General features: G+C 37.8%; 1 protein-coding gene across 1 annotated transcript in view; it reads right to left on the bottom strand.

Moving 5' to 3' along the window:
* Positions 1-3,973: 3,973 nt before the first annotated feature.
* cacna1fa (calcium channel, voltage-dependent, L type, alpha 1F subunit a) overlaps positions 3,974-23,158 on the bottom strand; it is a 31,901-nt gene continuing 12,716 nt past the window's right edge. Inside the window, exons 21-47 of the mRNA XM_072682342.1 lie at positions 22,602-22,661; positions 22,311-22,417; positions 21,494-21,581; positions 21,272-21,379; positions 21,125-21,177; positions 20,783-20,929; positions 19,693-19,894; positions 17,799-17,957; positions 17,234-17,344; positions 16,817-16,900; positions 16,037-16,057; positions 15,562-15,696; positions 15,314-15,379; positions 15,129-15,220; positions 14,323-14,482; positions 14,046-14,173; positions 13,371-13,467; positions 12,982-13,084; positions 12,633-12,734; positions 11,734-11,858; positions 10,851-10,967; positions 10,369-10,649; positions 7,153-7,377; positions 6,431-6,840; positions 6,178-6,290; positions 5,240-5,557; positions 3,974-4,183 (exon numbers count right to left, since the gene is read on the bottom strand). Coding sequence (XP_072538443.1) covers positions 3,974-4,183; positions 5,240-5,557; positions 6,178-6,290; positions 6,431-6,840; positions 7,153-7,377; positions 10,369-10,649; positions 10,851-10,967; positions 11,734-11,858; positions 12,633-12,734; positions 12,982-13,084; positions 13,371-13,467; positions 14,046-14,173; positions 14,323-14,482; positions 15,129-15,220; positions 15,314-15,379; positions 15,562-15,696; positions 16,037-16,057; positions 16,817-16,900; positions 17,234-17,344; positions 17,799-17,957; positions 19,693-19,894; positions 20,783-20,929; positions 21,125-21,177; positions 21,272-21,379; positions 21,494-21,581; positions 22,311-22,417; positions 22,602-22,661 — 3,822 coding nt within the window. The remainder of the gene's footprint in view (positions 4,184-5,239; positions 5,558-6,177; positions 6,291-6,430; positions 6,841-7,152; positions 7,378-10,368; positions 10,650-10,850; positions 10,968-11,733; positions 11,859-12,632; positions 12,735-12,981; positions 13,085-13,370; positions 13,468-14,045; positions 14,174-14,322; positions 14,483-15,128; positions 15,221-15,313; positions 15,380-15,561; positions 15,697-16,036; positions 16,058-16,816; positions 16,901-17,233; positions 17,345-17,798; positions 17,958-19,692; positions 19,895-20,782; positions 20,930-21,124; positions 21,178-21,271; positions 21,380-21,493; positions 21,582-22,310; positions 22,418-22,601; positions 22,662-23,158) is intronic.

Genomic DNA, 23,158 nt, shown 5'->3' with positions numbered 1-23,158 from the left:
ACGGAGCAGCCGACAGGGGGCGGCCATGTGCTCGCACGGTGGCGGTGAAGGTTAGTGGTGTTTCAGTTCGAGTGTACAGAACCGACTCTCTCTCTCGAACCGTTCGGTTCAGTGATTCGGATTGAACGATTTGTTGGCTGAATATCTAATATAACCCTTATTCGACTTATGATATAAATATAAAAAATATATAGATATAAAAGGCTTTCTATTACACATATAGTGCTCTATCTAAAAAGATTCATAATACTTTTATTTATTACTACAATTATTTATATTAATTTGTTCGTTTATAAATTGTATGTGTATATTAATGTGTGTATATATATATATATGCGTGTGTGTGGGTGTGTATTCTGCATTCATTTGTAATGTGTATAGTATAGTATAGCATAGTATAGTATATGTATAGTATACTATATGTATAGTATAGTATAGTATATGTATAGTATATGTATAGTATATGTATAGTATAATATATGTATAGTATATGTATAGTATAATATATGTATAGTATAGTATAGTATATGTATAGTATAGTATAGTATATGTATAGTATAATATATGTATAGTATATGTATAGTATAGTATATGTATAGTATATGTATAGTATAATATATGTATAGTATATGTATAGTATAATATATGTATAGTATAGTATAGTATATGTATAGTATACTATATGTATAGTATAGTATAATATATGTATAGTATATGTATAGTATAATATATGTATAGTATAGTATAGTATATGTATAGTATACTATATGTATAGTATAGTATAATATATGTATAGTATACTATATGTATAGTATAGTATAGTATAGTATATGTATAGTATATGTATAGTATAGTATATGTATAGTATAGTATAGTATATGTATAGTATAGTATATGTATAGTATATGTATAGTATATGTATAGTATAGTATACTATATGTATAGTATAGTATAGTATATGTATAGTATAGTATAGTATATGTATAGTATAGTATATGTATAGTATATGTATAGTATAATATATGTATAGTATAGTATATGTATAGTATAGTATATGTATAGTATAGTATATGTATAGTATAGTATAGTATATGTATAGTATATGCATAGTATAGTATATGTATAGTATAGTATATGTATAGTATAGTATATGTATAGTATATGTATAGTATAGTATAGTATATGTATAGTATATGCATAGTATAGTATATGTATAGTATAGTATATGTATAGTATAGTATATGTATAGTATAGTATAGTATATGTATAGTATATGCATAGTATAGTATATGTATAGTATAGTATAGTATAGTATATGTATAGTATAGTATATGTATAGTATAGTATAGTATAGTATAGTATATGTATAGTATATGCATAGTATAGTATATGTATAGTATAGTATAGTATATGTATAGTATAGTATATGTATAGTATATGTATAGTATAGTATAGTATAGTATATGTATAGTATATGCATAGTATAGTATATGTATAGTATAGTATAGTATAGTATAGTATATATGTGTAAGACTGAGTCTGATGTTGCTTTTTTGACTCTCTCCTGTAGTCAGAATTAGACAAAGCACAGACACAAAAACAGAAGTGGGCAGAATTCTCTAAACTATATGTGTAATTTATAAATAATGACTCAAATAACAACTACAGCTTCAATGGAGATTTTTTTTCCAGACCTCAAAGTGGGTGTCTTATATAAAATCAATATAGAAAAAACATCATATAATTTTACCAGAAGCAAAAACAACTTTGATTGCATCACCATGCACCAATTGATGATGAAAACATGATCCAAACTTATATTAAGCATTGCTAGGCTTTTTCTCTCCAATTTGGATCTCCAAATGACCCAATCCATACATATTCTCCCCCTATCACATGCAATGCTGTAATAAAAATGAATTCTGCCCTGCTGACGCCTAGGCGCCGGCCTAGGGTGCACTCCATCCAATTAGTACACACTGTATCGTATGAACAACTTACTGTTCGGTTATGGGATGTAACCACTAGGAAGAGGCCTACCCCTTTGGCTAAACACACTTGGAGGAGAAAAGCAGCTAGCAGTTCTGTTACATCACTCCCACTGAGTGTTGTAGAAGAGGAGGGTTATGCTACCCACCCAGTCTCCCTAAAATATGGCCATTTTTGGCAAATGCCAAAGCGGGAATCTCATGTATGCTTGTACACATATAGTGAGCCTCTAATACCTGATTCACAATGTATTGATAATGTGAAAATTATGTATGAAAAGTTATATTACATGTAATAGATATATCTTTTACTTTGTTACATGAGTATTTTAGTAGTATTATAGATTATACAAATACTCAAGTTTTAAAGGATTTTATCTGGGGAAACTATTAGTAAATGAATTAAATGAATGAAATAATACTATAATATTCTTACAACAATCTACATACAGAAACTACGTATAGGTTCACTAGATATAATATAATGCCAAGATTGCAGTGTTGTGAAATTCTGAGCTTAAAACAAATATTAAACAACTAAATATGGCCTAAGAAGATTTTTTAACAATAACCAGTTCACGTGTTTCTTTTATTATTGTTCCTTATCTGAAAACAGCTGGACAAGCTAGTGTATTGTGGAAGCACAGCAGGTGTAAAGGACATTGTCCAGGTGTTCTGCAACTGCCCAGAACATATGAAAATTAATCACTTGGAAAGACAGACAAGGTTCATCTGAGGCAAAGAAGAGTTTGTGAGAGTATGTGAAAGAACCATAGAAACTCAGAAAAAGTAACATTTTATTACACAATACACTGAAGTATTAGCAGTCACAATAACAGAGCTAATACATAAAACATTTTATGTCAGAGAAATAATAAAAAAAGAGTTATGTAAATTTGAGGATGCATATTTGAACTATTTTCTATTTATACTCAGAAGACCCAAATTAATATTATTACTACAATGCTAATATTTGGGCCCAGATTTCTCATGCAAAAGATACAAATTCGTTCATGAGAGTTTCTTGAATAATTGAATATAACGAACTGTAATGAGTAAGGATGGTGTTATGTGGGAGTGTGACTGATTTTGAAAGTGTCACAACTAGCACTGTATAAAATGGGGCTTCTGTAAGGAATACTAAACAATAAATGCAACAAAATATGGGCTTTGGGAATTAACTGCTACAAACAGACGGTATAAATAGATGCAGTTAATCTGACAAAAAATGTGCAACACTGCATTTGGGAACCCTTATACAGCACATCAGGTAGTGGTCAGCCTATCCAGAAACACTGATTTGCAAACATCTGCCAAACAGTACTGTATGATAATGTTGACCTGTGGCTTCTTCTCCAAAATTCTGTCCTAATACCTCAAGATGTTGGTGCTCAGATGCTGTTGTTTATACCAGTTCAAAACTAAACTTACATCTATTTGAAATCTGAGACATCTGATCCAGCTCAACTGGAGTTGTAGACAAGTCAAAGTGTTGATCAAGCACAAATCAAGACACTGGGCTGAAATAGCAAGAGTAGCACGGACAGAATCAATTTATCCACTCTTGCCTTCTCTCAGCTTCCTTGTTTTCTCTGCCTGCCTTAGCTTCATTTTGCCCCTCAAAAAACCTATTTGAGCTGCATTGGTTCAACCAGAGGAGGTAGAGTAACGTCCCTGGTTTTAATCCAGTACAAATCTGAGTGAACACTCTTCAGTAACTGTCTGAACCTGGAGCTCCTTCCATAAAACTAATCTTCTTCAGATATGCATTGTGTTATTAATGTTATAATCCATGCTATTGTTGGGAATTTGAAGGAATAAACAGGTCTTAGCACAGACACTTCATCTCCCATGAATCAGCCAGTCATATCTATGATATATGACTTAGAACCTCCTGTAGTAAAAGGAATCCAGCTCCAGTAGTGCTTAATATGCCTCTGACCCCCTCTTTCAAGTGTTTTCTCTCTGAACTGAACTGAAAGCCCTCAGTATGAAATCACACAGTTCATCTCATCAGACAGGTCTTCCTCAAAGCGTCCAGCTGGCTGCCCCGATGTTCCTCGGCTGAGCAAGTCAGTCGCGGCCGTCTCCATCTCGTCCAAGGTCATGTGACACGCATCGGCAATCTCTCGCTTTGCAAAGTCTACGAATTTCCGATCCTTGGCGTAGACACCCAAGCCCTCAGATATCAGGATCTGAGTAGATATTGGGAGAAGAAGACAACAGGAAGATAAACACAGGCATAAGAATACTTTCTTTAACAGTTTATTCAAGTTATTCCACTAGAATGTGCTGATAACTGCACCAGTAACAGTTGATGTGGAAATAAACACCTGGAAAACCAAATTACACCAAAATGTAAACCAATATTGACAAATTTTATAATTCTCAAATCCTCAAATTTCTGTCAAATGCAGTAAATCACAGCCAGGTTATGATTAGTGTTTAAAGTTTGCTTTTATAGTTTTGCACTAGATGCTATGATGCTAACACTACTAAAAATGGAAGCTTTAGCAATTAGCAATTTATCAAAAGGTGGCTGCTACAGCTATTTTAATAAATAGCAGATATATGCCATACAATGTCTTAACCTCAACAGCAAGTCTGTTGGAGATTACTTGACTTGAGGCACACATTGTTATGTAGACATGTAGCTGTGCAATGCTAACTGTTGGCTGTAAGCTTCTAATACTTAGATAGATTAGCCTTGAATTTGGACAAAAGTGTCGGGACACCTTCTTAGTCATTGTTTCTTCTGAAATCAAGGCTAAATAAAAAAACGTTTTCCTGCTTTTGTTAGAGTAACTGTCTCTACTGTCTATGGAAGGCTTTTTACTAGATTTTAGAGCACTGCTGTGAGGATTTTATTGTATTCAGCGAGAGGAGCATTAGTGAGGTCAGGATGTTGAATGATCACCACTCCACCTCATTCCCAACTCCTCAACTCATCCCAAAAAGAACACAGTTCCACTGCTCCACAGCTCAATGCTGGGAGGCTTTATAGCCCTCTACAGTGACTAGCCATGCAACTTGTTGGTAGCTGAATGCATTCATCAAAAAGAGGTGTCCATAAAATTTGGGACATATAGTGTAGCGCAAATGTAACATTTTCTTAGATACCTGGGTACTATGAACAAGATAGTCTAGTACCCAGTCCCCAAGGCTTCCTAATGAGGTTTTTGGACACCAATCAGGTCTTGGCTGATCGTGTACCTTTGCAATAAAGGGATTTTTCTCTAAACTGTACTGACCGATTCCACAAGGCTGTCAGCACTCCCCTTCTCCACATAGCCCGGGCTGTGCTGGGAGGGCACCCTCAGTGTGGTGTATGCCCGCTGCTGCTGGGACACTGGGACACCTTGACCTGCGTTCCATCCAACCCGGGCTGAGGCCGGCAGGCTGGAGCTGCCATCAGTGGCACCCCACATGGGCTGAGTGCCCCCCACCTCGTCCATCAGGATTAGTGGGGCATAGAGCAGACGGCCCTTTTTCGCCTGGCTGTTCGCCCAGGAGGCTGACGAGGCCGCGGAGGATATACTGCTTCGCCGGGAGTCGTAACTGTTTTGAGTCTGTATAAGGTGTTACACTGGCGTTAATAGAGCATTATGTTGACATATTATGATGCATTAATAATATTATTACAAATAATTAAATTACTTTAAGTGTGTCTCTGTACACTACTACAATGGATTTAACTTTAAAATGTAACCTTCAGATTTGAGCTAATTCAGGGGGTTTAACAAAAATATTGCATACATCTAGGAATTTACAGCCTTTTTTACATAGTTCCTCCAATTTCACAGGAGCTTTGCTATGAGATATCTAAAAAAAAAAAGGTGGTAGAGGATTCGTTGTACAAATGAAACCAAGGTGTACCAGAAAGATGGGAACCAAGATTAACTTGTACTAGAGTGATGAAAAGAGTATGAAGAAGGAAGGGAAGGGTTCATGATTCCATGCCTTACCATATCTGTTAAACATGGTGGAGGCAGTGTTAAAGCATGGGCATTTTGGCTGCTAATGGAATACATAATGAGTCATAAATCTGCCTTTAATTATAAAGGTTTAGAAAGTTCTAAATTATAAAAAATATGATACTACTCCACATCTCTAATTAATTAAATAATATATTATATATAATAAATCTATGAAATGTCTAAAATAAATGCCTAGGCAGCTGGAGCATTACCTGTGCTTGTGTTCTGCAAGGAGGGGAGTTCTGGTGGTAAGTGCCAGGAATAGGTATGTCATCCATGCTATCCTGTCTCCTCAAACACTGGATGGTAAAATTTGGCTTCCGTCCTAAACACAGTCAAAGAAGATGGAGAGTTTTAGTGGCAGTCAAGTGATTGTTAGGTGACTGACAACATCAACTGGAGTGTATAGGAGATGTTTATTGACTGTCAGTGAATTTCTGCGATAAAAATAAAGAACTTTTTCACCTAAAGGAGTTGGAGGAAGGAGGCGTCGTTGAACTGGATAGCCTTTACCATTTTGTCCATTGCTATTGTAACCGTTAGCACTGTGTCCACTGGCACTGTAACCGTTGCTGGAGTAACCATTCCCAGAGTAATTACTGCTTTGGTAAGCATTCCCATTGTAACCGTTTGCAGAGTAAGCATTCTCATTGTAGCCATTTCCAGGGTAAGGGTTGCCATTGTAGCCATTTCCAGGGTAAGCACTCCCGTTGTAGCCATTTCCAGGGTAGGCACTCCCGTTGTAGCCATTTACCGGTTGCCCGTTGCCCTGGTAACCATTGCTGGCTGGGGCAACGTTAGCTGGCTGTGCTGGGGCCACACTGCCATTGGCGACACTGGGGACAGGAGAGGGTGTTTGTTCTCGGGACCACTGTCTGTGGAAGAGAGGGTTTACACATAGGAGAATGTTAGAACAAGTAAACGTTAGTGGCAAGATTGTCGCTGCCTTTAATGCCGAGCATGGTCCACCTCAGTAGAGTAGCATTTTAAAACTCAACTTTATGTAGCGACACTAAAACATTTCAGTGGTCCAGTTAAAAAAATGGATGTGCTTGTCCAAATCTAGCAGCCGGAGCTACAAATCAAAAGCTTACGGGCAGAGCAATTAGAAATATAGGGTCTCGAATGCGTACTTATTTTAAATAAGCTGTTTAATTTGTCAATCTCTGACTGACAGCGTTCCTCACCTATCATGTGGCACTGTACCCTCAGTCTCCTGCAGGTTCACATGAGTCTGTTCGGCTGCACTCGTCACTGCTGCTTCTCCTCCTGACACCGGCCCTGCTCCTCCGACAACTCCTCCTGCTCCTCCTCCGACAACTCCTTCTCCTCCTACAACACCTCCTCCTCCAACAACTGCTCCACCATGTGCCACTTCATCCGTAGGAGGCGGGACCTCAGCACTGGATGGTCTAAAGGGCACAGGTTAAGTCACACATGTCAGACTCCAGTTCTGGGTGGGCCAAAGCGCTGCAGAGTTCAGCTTTCTACCTCATTAAACACTCCTGAATCAGCTCATCAACTAATCAGCAAAGCCTTCATTGAACTGAATGTCAGGATGTCAGGCGAGGTAAAAAACTAATTTCTGCGGAGCGGCGGCCCACCAGAAACCGAGGTTGAGGCCCCTGGATTGGGTGGAGACATAAGAGATATAAACCAGAAGTGAAAGATAGGTGAGGAACACGTCAGGACACATTCTCTTCAGCGGTGATCAAACCTTGAAGGGTAATACCGCCAATGTTTTTTATGTCTTAAGGTACTTTAACCTTGAATCTTTATGGGACAAACAAAACTTTAACAGGATTTCACAAATATCTGTACAGGAATACAGCATTTAAACCACTTGTGACTTATCAGGGCAGTTTATGGGAGTATTCTTTGTTTAAATGTTTGTTTAACATTTTGAGGGGGGATTTCACAAAGCAAGCTAGCCTGAGCTAGTTCATTATAGCCTGAGCTTGTTCATAGCAGGGGCATATTGCTCAACAAATATTCACTGTTGTTTTTAACCGCTGTTATAACAATAATAAATGTTTGGCCCATCAAACCTAGCACCTCCCTTCTACATGGCCAACATAATTTTAGCATAACATTCAAATTCATTTTAAAGGGCCCATATGATAAAAACGGAATGTTTGAAATGGAAAAATAAAGTTGTATGCTGTATGTAAACATTTCTAAAGCTCTCATCCAGAGTCCAGTTCACAGTTCCCACCTTTACCCACCTGTTCAGCCTATAGCAGTTTAGCTCCGCCCTCTTAAATTAGAGTTATACGGATTATTATGGCCTGGATTTTATTTTGAATTAGGCCCAACACCGGAAAGCCCATCAAGTCAATGGTCAACAACGACTTAGTGGAAAATGGTTCTGGTACCTTGGAAAAAAAATTTGACAAATGTAGGATATTGATCTTAAAGATTAGTCAGAGACATATGGATGATTCTTCAATTAGATGAACTTTTATGTTCTGGGGTCATAAATTCATATTAGAAATACTTATACAATCTAGGACTTATTCTATATTATGATTTATTGCCCCACCAAAAAAAATTTGCAAAATCATGATGTTTAAAACAATGATGTATGTACATATACATATACATACATTTCGATAATAAATTGAATTTTCACATTAAGTTATATGTTTTTTAAACGTGCATCTTGCACTAGCTGTTGAGTAGTATTTGCAACTGTTTGAAACTATGACCCAGAGTATTTATTCCTGAAAATAGTAGTAATTGTCATCATCGCAACACATCATTACCAACAAAAAACGATAGTAATGACATTTGATGACGGGTTAGAGGCGGTTTAAAGATAAATGCACTAAACTAAACTAAACTTCCTAAAACATTTTTCCTAAAAATATTAATATTTTGCCGTCAATATGACATCAGTGTGATCAGTAAAGAGCTCTAGACCTGGATTTCTGCACTATGCCACTTGGCAAATAAACATAAAATATTTCAAATCTATTTAAGCTCAGTCTTACTCATCATTGAGTCTTTGTAAAGAATGTAAAACACTGTGTGAACATAATTAAAACTGAATTATTGCTACTTTAATTTTTTAAATGCCATATGTCCGTACCCTTATAGCGATAATAGGAATGTAAAATAGGCTTAACTGGTGCAGTAAAAATAACCTTGAAAGTACATGAAATGGGCAAATGTATTGGGACACATCTCCCAATCACTGCATTTAAGTGTTTCATTCAGTCCAGTTACCACAGGTGTATAAAATGTTTAAAGTACCTAGCCATTCAGCCATTTGTAAAATAATGGTTCGTTCCAAAGAGCTTGCTGAATTCCAACGTGGTACTGTTTTGTAGTAGGATGCCACCATTGTAAAATTGCTTCCCTCCTACATATTCCATCATCAACTGTGAGTGGTATTATTATAATGTAGACCTGTTATCAACCACAGCAACTCAACCACAAAGTGTAAGACCACGTAAAATTACAGAGCATAGTGCATAAAAGTCATCACCGCTCTTATATGTGTAATGTGTAGGTGTCCCAAAACTTTTGCCCACACAGTGTATATCAAGGTAAATTTATACAAAAAAAAGAAGAAAACTCTTTCACACTGCTCCCAAAGAAAAAGTCACTTTAGTAACAATTTAAAAAGGCAAATGGTGGCATCTTGGTAGTGCAGCATATTTACACTATATTCGTAAATGTTCAGTGACATTCAATACCACTAAATTTCCCAAATTCTCTTCAAAACGTTTTCTTATGCATAATACATAGAAAATGTTGAAGATTTTCCACAGCCCAAGTTACCACCGTACATTTGTTTTGTGTCTAAGTAGCAGATCTAGTAGCATCCTGTGCAAGTATTGCAATAATCTCTGATTCTACCTGACATAGCTGCTCATTACAGCAATTAAAAGCTTTTATACAATTTTAATACTCAGTTGTGTCCAATATTGCCCAAAAATTGCCCAGCTGGTTTAGTTTTACTTAAGGTGTTCTTAAAGCTGTAAAGTGCTTCTGAGAGGCCGATAGTGTTTAGAACCTTTACATGGTGCACATTGCCAGATATTGTAAATTATAGAAATGACAAGATCTGGTTTCTTTGCCAAAATTTCCCATCAAACAAAACAGCTTTCAGACACAAATCACAGCTTTAAAGAAATACATCACCCAAAAATGCTGACATTACTAACAACAACAAAAAAGCCAGCCTGGATCTGCAGCTAGCATGACCTTGTTGGAAAATGCTAACTGGTTCCCACTGGTTTGCCTTATTTATTAGCAACATCAGTATTTCTGGATAATATATTTGTTTCGCAAAGCAAAATGATGCAAATTTAAGTTAGCAGCAGCTAATTTTGAATGCTAGCCTCTAATCCCAATGCCTCTGCTCCTTCGTTTGTCCTCATATTTACTGTGCTTGCCTTGAGCCGATATTTAGTGCCCAGAGTGAGTTGATTTTGTAGTGACTGGCGGCCCACCTTCTGGGCAGGGGTGAGCGCCTCAAAGGCTGCTGCATCACCACCTCATTATTGGAGAGAGCGGAGGCCGGCCGTGAGTCGTCCAGAGCCTCCTCCAGCATCAGGGTCCCGTGTGGGAATCTGGGCGACGGCTCCATGCTGACCATCACCTCGTCCAGATGCATGGGCAAAGGTGTGCCCCCTGGGGTGGACATTGACGCTGCATCGCTGAACACACTGTCACTCTACAGCAGACAGAAAGAAATCACAGGAATAATTCCTATAGGGCACAAAATCTGTTGCCACATGGAAACCATATATCTGTAAACTGTGGGACTACTTTGCAATGCGCTACCATAATCACTGATACTTCATCTAACATTCAAATCTACATTAAGTCAAATGAAATAGTGGAGAAAATGCAAGCACTGAAAAATGCAACTCACCCTAAAGAACTCCTCCTCTTCCATCAGCTCACCCTCATACCCCTCCTCCTGACCTTCCTCCATCTCCATGGCCAGACGCATCTCCGGGGCCAGATCCTGAAGGGTCCGCAGCCCAGCCTGCAGCAGCAGCAGAATGAAGCATATAATAGAACAAGAAAACCTCAAGCAGTTTTACACCTGAATAGGACCTGTAGTCATTTATATATTATATTATAAATATATAATATAATATATAAATATATTATAGTTAACCAAGATCAGCTTTTTCTTTACTTCTAACTTCTAACCAGTGAAATGTTCCCTGTTCTGCTGGCTGAAACGCATATTTATGATCCGAAAAGGTATTGTTCTGATTAAATTCTTCACTATTTTTTCTCCAAACATGACAGACAGTTCTGTTAGAACCTGTTAACTCTTCCTGGACGTCTTTTGGGAGGGGGGGGGGGGGTGTTGGATAGTTCTCTAAAACTTGACCTCTGTTCCTGTTCCTGCTAATGTTGTTCCTGTTAAGAGTCATTGTTAAAAATAAAATCAGCCTTACATAAAAACTTACAGCCTTCTCCTGCTAAGTAGGCATCTTTTTTTCACTTTTCAGAATGCTAAAAGTGCAGCCCCAGGCCTTTCCTAATGATAACTGTGAACAAGTCATAGTCTTAACAAACTAATAAAGGTCTGAGACTTATTTAAGAGCTCAAATCTCTCAAAAAGGAACAGGTGAACGTGGTGCCCCTTTAATTTTTCATCTTCTACTTACTTAATTATTCACATTAACAAACACTTTGACCAAGGGGGCCTAAATATTTGCATGCCACTGTATACAGTGTACTAGCACTAGCCTCAGTCTACCACTCTGGGCCAAAAGCAGACAGAGCACACTGTGCACCTGCAGTGAGGCTGACTTGTCCTTTCCCTTCTTCTTCTTCTCCTTCTCCTTCCTTTTACGGTACTTCTTGAAGTAATCCTGGATGAGGAAGCTGGCATAGAACTTTCCAGCAGTCACTTCATCTCCTAGAAGAAAGAAGGATAAGACAATATAGACATAAAGAAATGACAAACGGGAGAAATGTGCAAAAACACCACAATCATGGTATTTGTAGTTGGGCTGTATACTGGCGTGTACCTAGAGATACGATGCGTATTGTGATACAGGGGTTACAATTCAATATACTGCAATATTGCTAGATCGGATCATGCCTTTAGCTTAAGGGAGAAGACTGTGAAAGAGAGGTGAAAACTTTGTTTGGGTGGCTTTTCTTTGTGGCCAAGTCCCCCCTTCTGATGTGTTGAGCCAGGAATGATAGATGACAGGGTTGAAGGGGAGGTGGCGGGGTGGTGGAGGGTTGCGCAGACATAGTCATTGACACATGGATAAGGCAGAGATGGAATTTATAGGACGTTACATTAGGGAGGAATGGCTTCAGGCATGTTCCTCCCCCCAAAACCCCACATATTGCGATACTCTATGTTTTTTTAAGGAAACTATCATAACACAAAATGCCATTATATGCATAAAATCTAAGAAAAGAAAGGTTTACTTTTTATGCAGTCAGAACTGAGTGGGATCTGAGCAATCAGAGTTTAAACCCAGCAGAGAATGGATCACTGTCTGCCATCAAATTTATGAATATAAACTATTCATTAAAACATTATTCTGTGTGAGAATCAATAGAGAAATATTTATAATAAAATATATGAAATCTATAATTATTTATGATGTGGATTGAGAATGTGGTGAATGTGGTACTAAGCTGGTGCACAATATGTAGTGTAGTTTCTTTGTACCTGCAGGGGGTGGTATGACTTCTTCTAAGAGCTTAGGCTTGGTGCGCTTCCAAATCTTCTTAATAATGGCTCTCAGCTCTTCATTTTCCTGGTCAATCGGTCCTGAGGGAGAGTGTGCATTAAAACCGAGCGCAAATTCAATTAGGCGCTTAAATCAATCACACAAAACCAAGGTCATTCACCATTAAAGATTAATGTTCTTGATTTTGGTTTATCAGCTGTGTCACATTACTTTTAATGTGTTGTTATTGATTTTGTAGTTTTAAACCATGTTTATGTGCAGTGAAAAGGTGAGCATTTTGAAGGTTTGCATGCAAATAGGAAGTGCTATGCCGCTGTGCATGCTGACCTTCAGTTTTAATCTTGAGTGAATTCCTGACGAGAGCGAACAAGGTGGCGTTGAAGGACACCGTGCCATCAGGATGAAGCGGCACGTTCATAGCAACCAGCCTCTGCAGGAATTATGGGATGGAGAGAGAGAGAGAGAGAGAGAGAGAGAGAGAGAGAGATTGTAATAGGATTGCTGAGGCAGGAGGAGGACACTGGGAGTTAAATACTGTTGACAGAGTGAGTGTGTCAGCTGCTTGCTGCGTCTCTCACACAACTGCAGCTTTGGTCCACACACTGGTTAACCCATTTGTACAACGTAAACTACAGTCCTACACAAAGCTGCAGGTTTTTTTGCATTATGGTCCACAGTCTTGTCACACAGCACTGTATGTAGGCACTACTGCTTACCCTGCAGGCCACCCGATGGGGACAGAGTTTGCCAAAGCCCAGTGGTGGCTGAATTCTACGCAACAAAGTCACAACATCCAGGTGCTTTATTCGTCCCCTGCAACAAACATAAACATTTACAATAATAATATCTTTGCATGTGTGTGTGTGTGTGTCAAAGCATATGCTGTAATATGATGTAGAAATGATATCATATTGTTCAGCAATTCAAATATTTAAGCTTAGTTCTAATTACAGTAATTAACACATTAGACTCTGTATGCAAGCACCCACTTCACATCTTCACTCACAGAACTACACTGCTGTCATAATTAACATCAGTTTCATAGGCCCCAATATAGAACCCTGTGGGACTCCACAAGATCAAACTAAACCAAGCAGTTACCAAATAATGCACAATACCAAATAATTTGATGTGTTGATGTGCTGTAATTTAGCATATATTTCAAAAGTTAAATACTCTCATTTATTTTACAGTTGGTGAAGATAAATAGGACAATAGTTTTGTGTTCAGTCATTTGATGTTTATACAATGCTGAGTGCTTTTTAGTTGTTGCCATAGTATATTTCACTATCACTGTGACACTACTGTTAGTCTCTGTCAGAATCTAAATTCTGCTATTAGGACAACCCTTACTGAACGTATGTTTGGACTGTCAAACAGGTTTCTCTTACGTGGCTTCTGGATCATAGTCTGACCACACTCTCTTAAACTCATCCAGATGGTGAGTGCCCAGCACAGTCCAGTCTCTGGTCAGATACTCAAAGTTGTCCATGATAACGGCAATGAACAAGTTAATGATCTGAGAAGGACATGAGAGACATCTACATGAGCTATTTACAACTTATTATATATATATATATATATATATATATATATATATATATATATATATATATATATACTACATTAATCTCTCTATCTTTCTCTCGCTTGTGCGCTTTCTCTCACCAGAAAGGCGCAGAGAGCGAAGAAGCTAATGAAGTAGAGGTAGGCCAGGTTGCTGCCACAGCTGTACTCCTCTCCCGGCTCAAAGTCTGACTCTGGGTCACACCGTCTGCCTGGCAGTGCTGCCAGCATGATCTCCTGCCACTGCTCTCCTGTCGCACATCTTAGGAGAGAAAGAGTCAGTGTGTCAGTCAGTCAGTCAGTACAAAGTCATTTATTAATCTCTTTTCACATTAGCCATAACATTTATACCTGTTTATATAAAATTTATACCTGTCTTCAATAATGTTTCAACCCGTCTTTGTACATTGTAAGAGGTAACCAGGCTGCTTTATTAAATCAGATTCAGTAGATTTTGATTGTGTTTAAGTTGTGTTGAAGTATGCTTCAGTCCTGCAGTCCTGTCCGTGTCCTTTTAGCACAACTGCCTTAGTAAAGCTAAGCTTTTTACAGCAGGAGGTTCTCCCCACCTTACTCTTCAGCCCTCATTGCTCCCTAGCAGCTCAACATTGATTCCCAACATTTCACACCCTGAGAGCCAATAGTGGCTTAGTTAATCTAATCACAGAACAACAGTGAAAAGTGATTTGATTATTTTAATAAAAAACATGAAAAACTAGAGCATTTAGAGTATTTCTAACAAATGTTACATGATTACACACTTCATACTTCAGAATTGACTGACTAAATGAATTTCATGAGCACATTTATATCAGAAAATGAAAAAATTATCACATGATTTGAATGTAGCAAATTCCAAAAGCTAAACAAAGTTAGATCCAATTTTCAACCACGCAGCTCATTCTCACCTGAAAAGCAGCAGCACTGCCATGAAAAAGGTCTGGAAGTTGTTGTTCCGATTAAGCTCTGTGCTGTCATCAATAGCAATCTTCCCAAATGTCTGTTATTCAAGCAGAGGAATGTTGTGTTAAATACAGAATAATGGAAGGTGATTGAAAACAAGACAAAAAGGAGATAACAAAGATGAGCTGACCTGCATCCCAATTACACCATAAATGAAGAAGATCATTGCAATAAGAAGGCCGACATAAGGTAAGGCCTGGAGGGGGAAGGGGGCGGGGGGGAGAGAAATGAAATGATAAAAATGACTATACTGAATGAATATACTAATATACTAGGTACTAAGAAGTGCACTGATCCATATTCTGCTGGTGGCATTATAAATGTACAACTGTAAAGAGGTGGACTTTTGGAGAGCATTTTATATTCTGTCCAACTGACCTGTAAGGATTTAACAAAGGTCCAGAGAAGAGTGCGAATGCCTTCCCCTTTGCTGAGCAACTTGACCAATCGCATGACTCGGAAGAGACGGAAGAAAGTGATGGACACTTTGGAACCCTCTCCTTCGCCCTTCGCCTGTGAAAGAGACGAGGTGTAATGAGACAAACAGGGAGTGTTTCATTAACATACAGGAATACACCCCTACAGGAATGTCCTGAAGGGTCCTTCTGCCCTATGTCCTGAGTGTCTTTTTGCTAAGTACCGGCTGATGCCGATTGTGTTGTCACAGACAATACAGCCACATTAATACTATTTATATAACATCACAGTCTGGACTGACATGTGTTTGTAGATTTTACAGTGTTTAAGATCTTATTATTAGACTCTTATTTGAAAACAGTGAGTATATTTCCATTAAATTGGCCTTTTACACAGCTTTGATGGCAAACAAATTTGTCACATGGCATGCACTTACCTCTCCATGACCTCCTCCACCCTGAAAGAGGGATAGAACAATCCCAAAACAAGAAGGAGAGAAAGAAAACAGATGAAAAGGGGGGCAGGCTACACTAATTGGATGTAAGAGATAAATAGGGAATAATGTGGCTCATGCTTTGACCTAAAAAAACTGAAAATGAAAGAGAACATTCAATATATTTTCTTAAATTTGCATCTCTATGTGTATGACATCCATTCTATTCCAGGCATTTCATCAAACAAAGCTGAGTTGCACACTATGAATGGCATAAAGTCACCCAACAGCAATGTGTAAGACTAGTGGAGAGCCTGCCAAGACATGAAATCTGTCAGTCAAGGTTATTTCACCATAGTGATTTTTGAATGCTCTCAAAGTTCAAATATTAGTACAGTGTTGTTTCAATTTGAATAATAACTTCTTTGCATTATAATCATTATAATAATTTCTTTGCATTATACGAGCAGTAGTTTTTGAGCAGTTGCCATTTCTGCAAATAAAAAAATCTCTAAATAGCAATATTTTTATTTGGAATTTAGGGGAAATGTCTATGGTTTATGAAATACAACGTAAATGTTAATTTACGTAAATGTTAATACATTGCCTATAGATAGTAATACCAGAGAAACTGATTATGTAGGGTCTTAAAATTTTAAATATATTACATTAAAAAGTAGTAGCTGGCTACTGCATTTATGTTATTTACTGTATTTATGTTAACTTACATTAAGAAATTGTGAGGTATATAAATGTATAGAGTGTGCATGCTGAAATACTCACACTAAACTCTGCAATCATGATGTCCACCAAACTCCCCACCACTATCAAAGCATCAAAGGAATTCCAGGCATCTATGAAATAGTGCTGCACCACAAATCAGAAAAAAAGAGAAAAAACACTAACATACCAGCATATCAGGGGTATAACAATTTCAAACAATTATCCTATACATAAAAGTTAGGATTTTCACAAAATCGTGTTTAAATGTTCAGGTTTTGATTAAAATACCTGAGCTTTATAGAGCCCCAATCTACCTGCTTTAGCTACAAACCAATATATACAAAAAAGCATCATACTGGTACATCTCTACTACATGCTTACTATATTATACTGTACCTACAAATCAAGAATGCAGGCTGCATTAAACAGGCATTTAAAGTCTTAATAAAAAAAAATACCAAGTGAAGTCTGTCTTACGTATGGCCTCAGAGCGAGCAGCTTTATGATCATCTCAATGGTGAACAGTGTGGTGAAGATCATGTTCAGGATGTCCATGACAAAGTTAAATAGCTTGGATTGCTCATAATGCTGTTGGGGCAAAGACATTAACACATTCAGATGTAATAGCAGAAAGAAACGGACTGAATATGTAAATAATTGAAATCTTTAGTGTGGGTAGCAGTTAAATTAATAATGTGATAAAATATTACTTAACAAAAGTAAATATACAGTGAGTTCTTAAATCTTTGTAAAAATCTGCACAAAGTAGAAATATATAAAACTGATACATGGTGTTCTTAACTAGGCTTCAGCCTTTTAAGTTACAATACTTGGGAATGATGCCAACACAAATATCTATCATTTTGGATGTAGGCCTCTTATTTAAATTATGTAATATTGGTGTAAGCTGTTCAATATTTAATGCTTATGCATGTTATGGATTTCTGGAAACAATGCATTCAATCAGTTCAATGGTACTAAATATTGTGCAAGTGAGTGAATGAGCAAAGTGTGTGTGTGTGTGCATATGTATCCTACATACCTGTACAGCCAGTGTGAGTGTGTTGAGCAGAATGAGAACAAACATGATGTACTCAAACTGAGAAGAGTTGATGATCCTCCAGAACTTTAACTGTGATGGATTTTTTGGTATGTAGATCGTAATAGGTTGGGCTTTCAGAGCGTAATACACACACTGCCTCTGAAGATGAAAGAGTAAGAGAAAGTATATAATATATACATATATGCATATACATACACATACACACATGTATAAATGTGTTTGTTTATATATACAGTGAGTCCAAGAAGTATTTGATCCCTTGCTGATTTTCTTCGTTGGCCCACTAATAAAGACATGATCATTCTATACTTTTAATGGTAGATGTATTCTTACATGGAGAGACAGAATATTAAAAAGAAAATCCAGAAAATAAATCTAAGGAATATATATTAATTGATTTGTATTTCATGGAGTGAAATAAGTATTTGATCCCTTAGTATTCATTAGCAGTTCTGGCTTTTACAGACCAGTTAGACACTCCCAATCAACTTGTTACCTGACCTGAAGCCACCTGTTCTCACTAATCACTTGTGTGAAAAACACCTGTCCACAGAATCAGACAGATCACACAGATTTCAAGTCTCCAACATGGGTAAAACCAAAGAGCTGTCACAGGACCTCAGAGTCAGAATTGTTGACCTTCACAAAGCTGGAATGGGCTACAAAAAGATTAGTAAGGTGTTGGATGTGAAAGTAACAACTATTGGTGCAATTATCAGAAAGTTTAAAGAGTATAACATGACAATCAACAGACCTCGGCCCGGTGCTCCAAAGAAGATTTCGCCTCGTGGGGTGGCAATGATGCTGAGAACAGTCAGAAATCGTCCTGCAACCACTCGGCAGGAGTTAGCAAATGACCTGAAGGCAGCTGGGACCACAGTTTGCAAGGAAACAATTGGCAACACTTTGCGCAACAATGGATTCACATCCTGCAGTGCCCGAAAGGTACCCCTGCTGAAGAGAGCACATGTGGAGGCGCGCCTCAAGTATGCCAATGATCATTTGAAAGATGAACCAAGTTATTGGGAGAAGGTTTTGTGGTCAGACGAGACCAAAATTGAACTTTTTGGCCTCAACTCCACCCGCCATGTGTGGAGGAAGAAAAATGCTGCCTATGACCCCAAGAACACTGTGCCCACCGTCAAGCATGGAGGTGGAAGCATAATGTTTTGGGGGTGTTTCTCTGCCAAGGGTACAGGGCTACTTCACCGCATCACTGGGAAGATGGATGGAGCCATGTACCGCACAATCCTGAGGGACAACCTCCTCCCCTCTGCCAGGGATCTGAAAATGGGCCGTGGTTGGGTCTTCCAACATGATAACGACCCTAAACATACAGCAAAGGCAACAAAGGATTGGCTCAAGAAAAATCACATTAAGGTCATGGAGTGGCCCAGCCAGTCGCCAGACCTCAATCCGATCGAAAATCTATGGAGGGAGCTGAAGGTCAGAGTTGCCAAGCGACAGCCCACCAACCTTCATGATTTAGAGAGGATCTGCAAAGAAGAGTGGGCCAAAATTCCCCCTGGTGTGTGTGCTAAACTTGTGGTTAACTACAACAAACGTCTCACCGCTGTGCTTGCAAACAAAGGCTTTGCCACTAAGTATTGAGTGTGTTTGGCAAGAGGGATCAAATACTTATTTTCCTCATTGAAATACAAATTAATTAAAATATATTCTTTAAAATTATATTCTGGATTTTTGTCTTGATATTCTGTCTCTCCATGTTAGAATATATCTACCATTAAAAGTGCAGAAGGATAGTGTCTTTATTAGTGGGCAAACAAAGAAAATCAGCAAGGGATCAAATACTTCTTGGACTCACTGTATATATAATATATAATATATATAATGTATATTAATTGATACTGACTTGATTTTTGTTCAGCTCGCAGTTTTTGAACTCGGCCTCTCCCTGTTCGCGGAATGTGATGATGACGAAGCCCACGAAGATGTTCATCATGAAAAAGGCAATGATGATGATGTAGATGATGAAGAAGATGGAGATCTCAACACGGTAGTTGTAGATAGGGCCTCTGTTTTCAGCATTGGCATCAACAGCTTTATACAGGAGCCTGCAGGTGAGTAGAGTTATAAGTTGCTTTCATGAAGCGTAAACCTCTGACCTCACAAGGATTTAATTTAACTAAAGGTATTTGGGAAATACATCAGCACACTGATACACTGCATCAATCTTTAAATGTCAGATATTAACAAAAATATTAATAGTGCCCTAGAATGCATTTATTTAGCATTTTTTTAAAATTGTTGTTTGTGTATAAATAGTAAGTATGTGACTTTGGTTGGGGTGAAAATGCGCAGATGCGGTTTCACAGGCCTATTTACCACCCTGTTACTTTGCTTTAGAATGAAACACACTGTTTTTCCTTTTATGGTTGTCTTGTGGAAGAGAAGATAAGCTCTGATATTATTGGCTAGTTTAATGCTCACAGAAGCTGTATACCATTACTTAGCCCAGCTTAGTGCTCTTACAAGAATGTGTCCATTGCCTTAATGGAAAGTGTTGCTGTTGCTCTCTGTGTCCTCTCGGTGTGGTTAGCTAGCTAAAGTGTTTATAGCCAGTTGGCTAGGTTAGCATTTAGCCTAGCATTCAACTACGCCAAGGAAAACACAATTTTCTATTCCAGGGCACCTTAATGTACAGTATGTGTGGCAAATGCAGGATTAAAACTAGGCTACATAAAACTACATAAGCCTTTACAAACATTTAGAAAGGCTTATTCCAACATGTGTCAGTTGTCATAAAGGCTGCTTTGTCTTGTTTTGATTCAACTGCTCCTGATTTTTTAATAAACCACTGTAAATGTTTAAGTCAATGAGTTTAAGTCATTTGTCATTAAAGGCTTGCGTAGGTCCTGTGTTGCCTTATGAATGCTATATCTATATCAATATAGCAATTTGGTGCACTGAGGCATTCTTACATAGGTTTCTAATGTACTCACTGTGGCCAGCCTTCAAACGTGGAGACGGTGAAGAGCGCCAACATGCCCATCAGCACATTATCAAAGTTAAAATCACTGTTCACCCAAAACCTCTCCTTTACCATGGGGTGATTCATATCGCCGTCCTTATACACCACAAATGTACCCCTGCACACACACACACAGTTTTAGGAATGTACAACATGTTTCATTTCCAATCATGTTGATTCCGTCTACAGTTTTAGTGGAAAGTTGTTATAGTCCCTATATGTATTACAAGTAGGTATGTATAGTTAAATTCTATAAAATAAATAAACTACTATTTGGTCATTGATAACATAACCAGTATGAACACACACATACTTGCACTCATCAGGTGTGTGTTTTGCCTCATCTGTGCACCGATAGAAACGGCCCTGCAACAGCAAACAGCAGCAACATCAGACCTGCTCTAGCGTGCTGCACATTTTGCTTTGTAAATGTAACTCTATTGTGAGATATTAACATTACCTTAAAAAGCTGCACCCCGATACAGGCAAACATGAACTGCAGAAGAGTGGTGACGATGAGGATGTTGCCAATGGTGCGGATAGCCACAAACACGCACTGGATCACACTCTGAGAGCAGAAACAGCATGTCTTAGCCAATTAGCTGTATTTGAGGTTAGAGAAGAATAGTGTGAGAAAAGACTGATATAGGACGGACCAGCGGTCAGTTATCTGTGATTTTACCTTAAGTCCTTTTGCTCGGTTGATGGCTCTCAGAGGCCTGAGCACTCGAAGCACTCTCAGAATCTTCACCACAGAGATAGCACTTGAACTTGAATAAGAAAGCAGCAAAGGATTACCGTGGGTCAAGATTACAGAAGTGTACTGACTGTGAAACTACTCATTTCAGAAAAATGGGTAGGTGTAAGGTTGGGATTGATGCACACACTAATTGGATGGATGGATGAATTGGCAGATGGATATATGTAGTAATGAATGGATAACTAGATGGACAGCTGGTTGGATGGATGGATAGGTAGATAAAGGTATACTTGGATGGGTGAGTAGTTGGATGAATTGATGGGTGGATTAATGGGCAGGTGGATAGATGGATGAAGGGGTGGATGAATGGATAAATGAATGAATAGATGGATGCATACACCAATGCTGATTTAAGGTTCAAATGGATATACTACTGCATTATTTTGAATATATGTATGAATTATTTTTATTATTACTATTATATATATATATATATATATATATATATATATATATATATATATATATATATATATATACATATTCATTTAATAGTTCATTTATTCATTTTAATACGTTATTACGTTATTATCTTATTACGTTGCACGTTGCAATACCTTATTTATCTAGGAGGGTCATTCTAAAGCGTTCTCTATTGGTCCATTAATTGTGCATTCAGTTGCTATTTTGGAAATCTAAAACTTGTTGCACAACCGTGATGACATACTGATGCTAAATTAATAGGTAGTTTTCCTGGTGCTGAATGGCTGGGCAGAATGAATGAATGCGTAACACTCACTGCAGAAAGAAAGAAATTAGAGACACACTGACGACCAGTAGATCCAATAGATTGAAAGCGTTTCTGCAGAAAGAGCCAGGATGAAGGAAAGCTCCGTATACTGTCATCTACAGTCACACACACAAACAGAAAACACTACTGTAAGTACATCAATATTACAGCCAATATTTTCAAGAACATAGAGTTTCACAGTCTAAACAGTGTGATCTACAATGATACACAAAAATATACACCATAAACTGTTCACACAAAAGTACAAACACTGACTGTGTGTTTAGTCAGAACATTTACCTTCAGTATGATCTCAATGGTGAAGACAGTAGTGAAGACGTAATCAGCATAGCCCAGCATCTAGACGCAGACAGAACAATACGTCAAACTGACTTGCTGCAGCGCTTTCTGACACTGTATAACATAAGTGCACAGAATAAAATTATGGAAACAGTGGTGTTTTTTAGGGAATTCCACCATTTTTCCCCACTGAATTCTGCATAATTCCATTGTTAAGATGTATTTAAGGGTAATGTGACGTTCAAAATGTACATTTTTACCACTATTAACATCATTAGTTGGTTTTGAATAGTAAACATAATGGCTATATTTGGGTTTTAGACTTCAAGACCCCTGGTTTCTATCATTTCTTTATATCTCAAGGTCTGATCTATTCATAAATTCAGCATGTTTCACTGGTATAGACACCAGTTTCTTCTCCTCTCTCTCTCCGCATTCATACTGAATACTAACTGCCATTCTCATTCTCTCTACATAACCCATGGCTTGCTCTTAGTCATATTTCGCCATTATTTACTTTTCTTCTGCCATTGTTTTACTTTTGTTTCCGTCCTGTT

This window comes from Salminus brasiliensis, chromosome 6 (assembly GCF_030463535.1).
Source record: "Salminus brasiliensis chromosome 6, fSalBra1.hap2, whole genome shotgun sequence".
In the NCBI taxonomy this organism is placed as follows: domain Eukaryota; kingdom Metazoa; phylum Chordata; class Actinopteri; order Characiformes; family Bryconidae; genus Salminus; species Salminus brasiliensis.
Note: the sequence above shows the minus strand (reverse complement) of the source record. Positions and strands in the feature narration are given on the sequence as shown.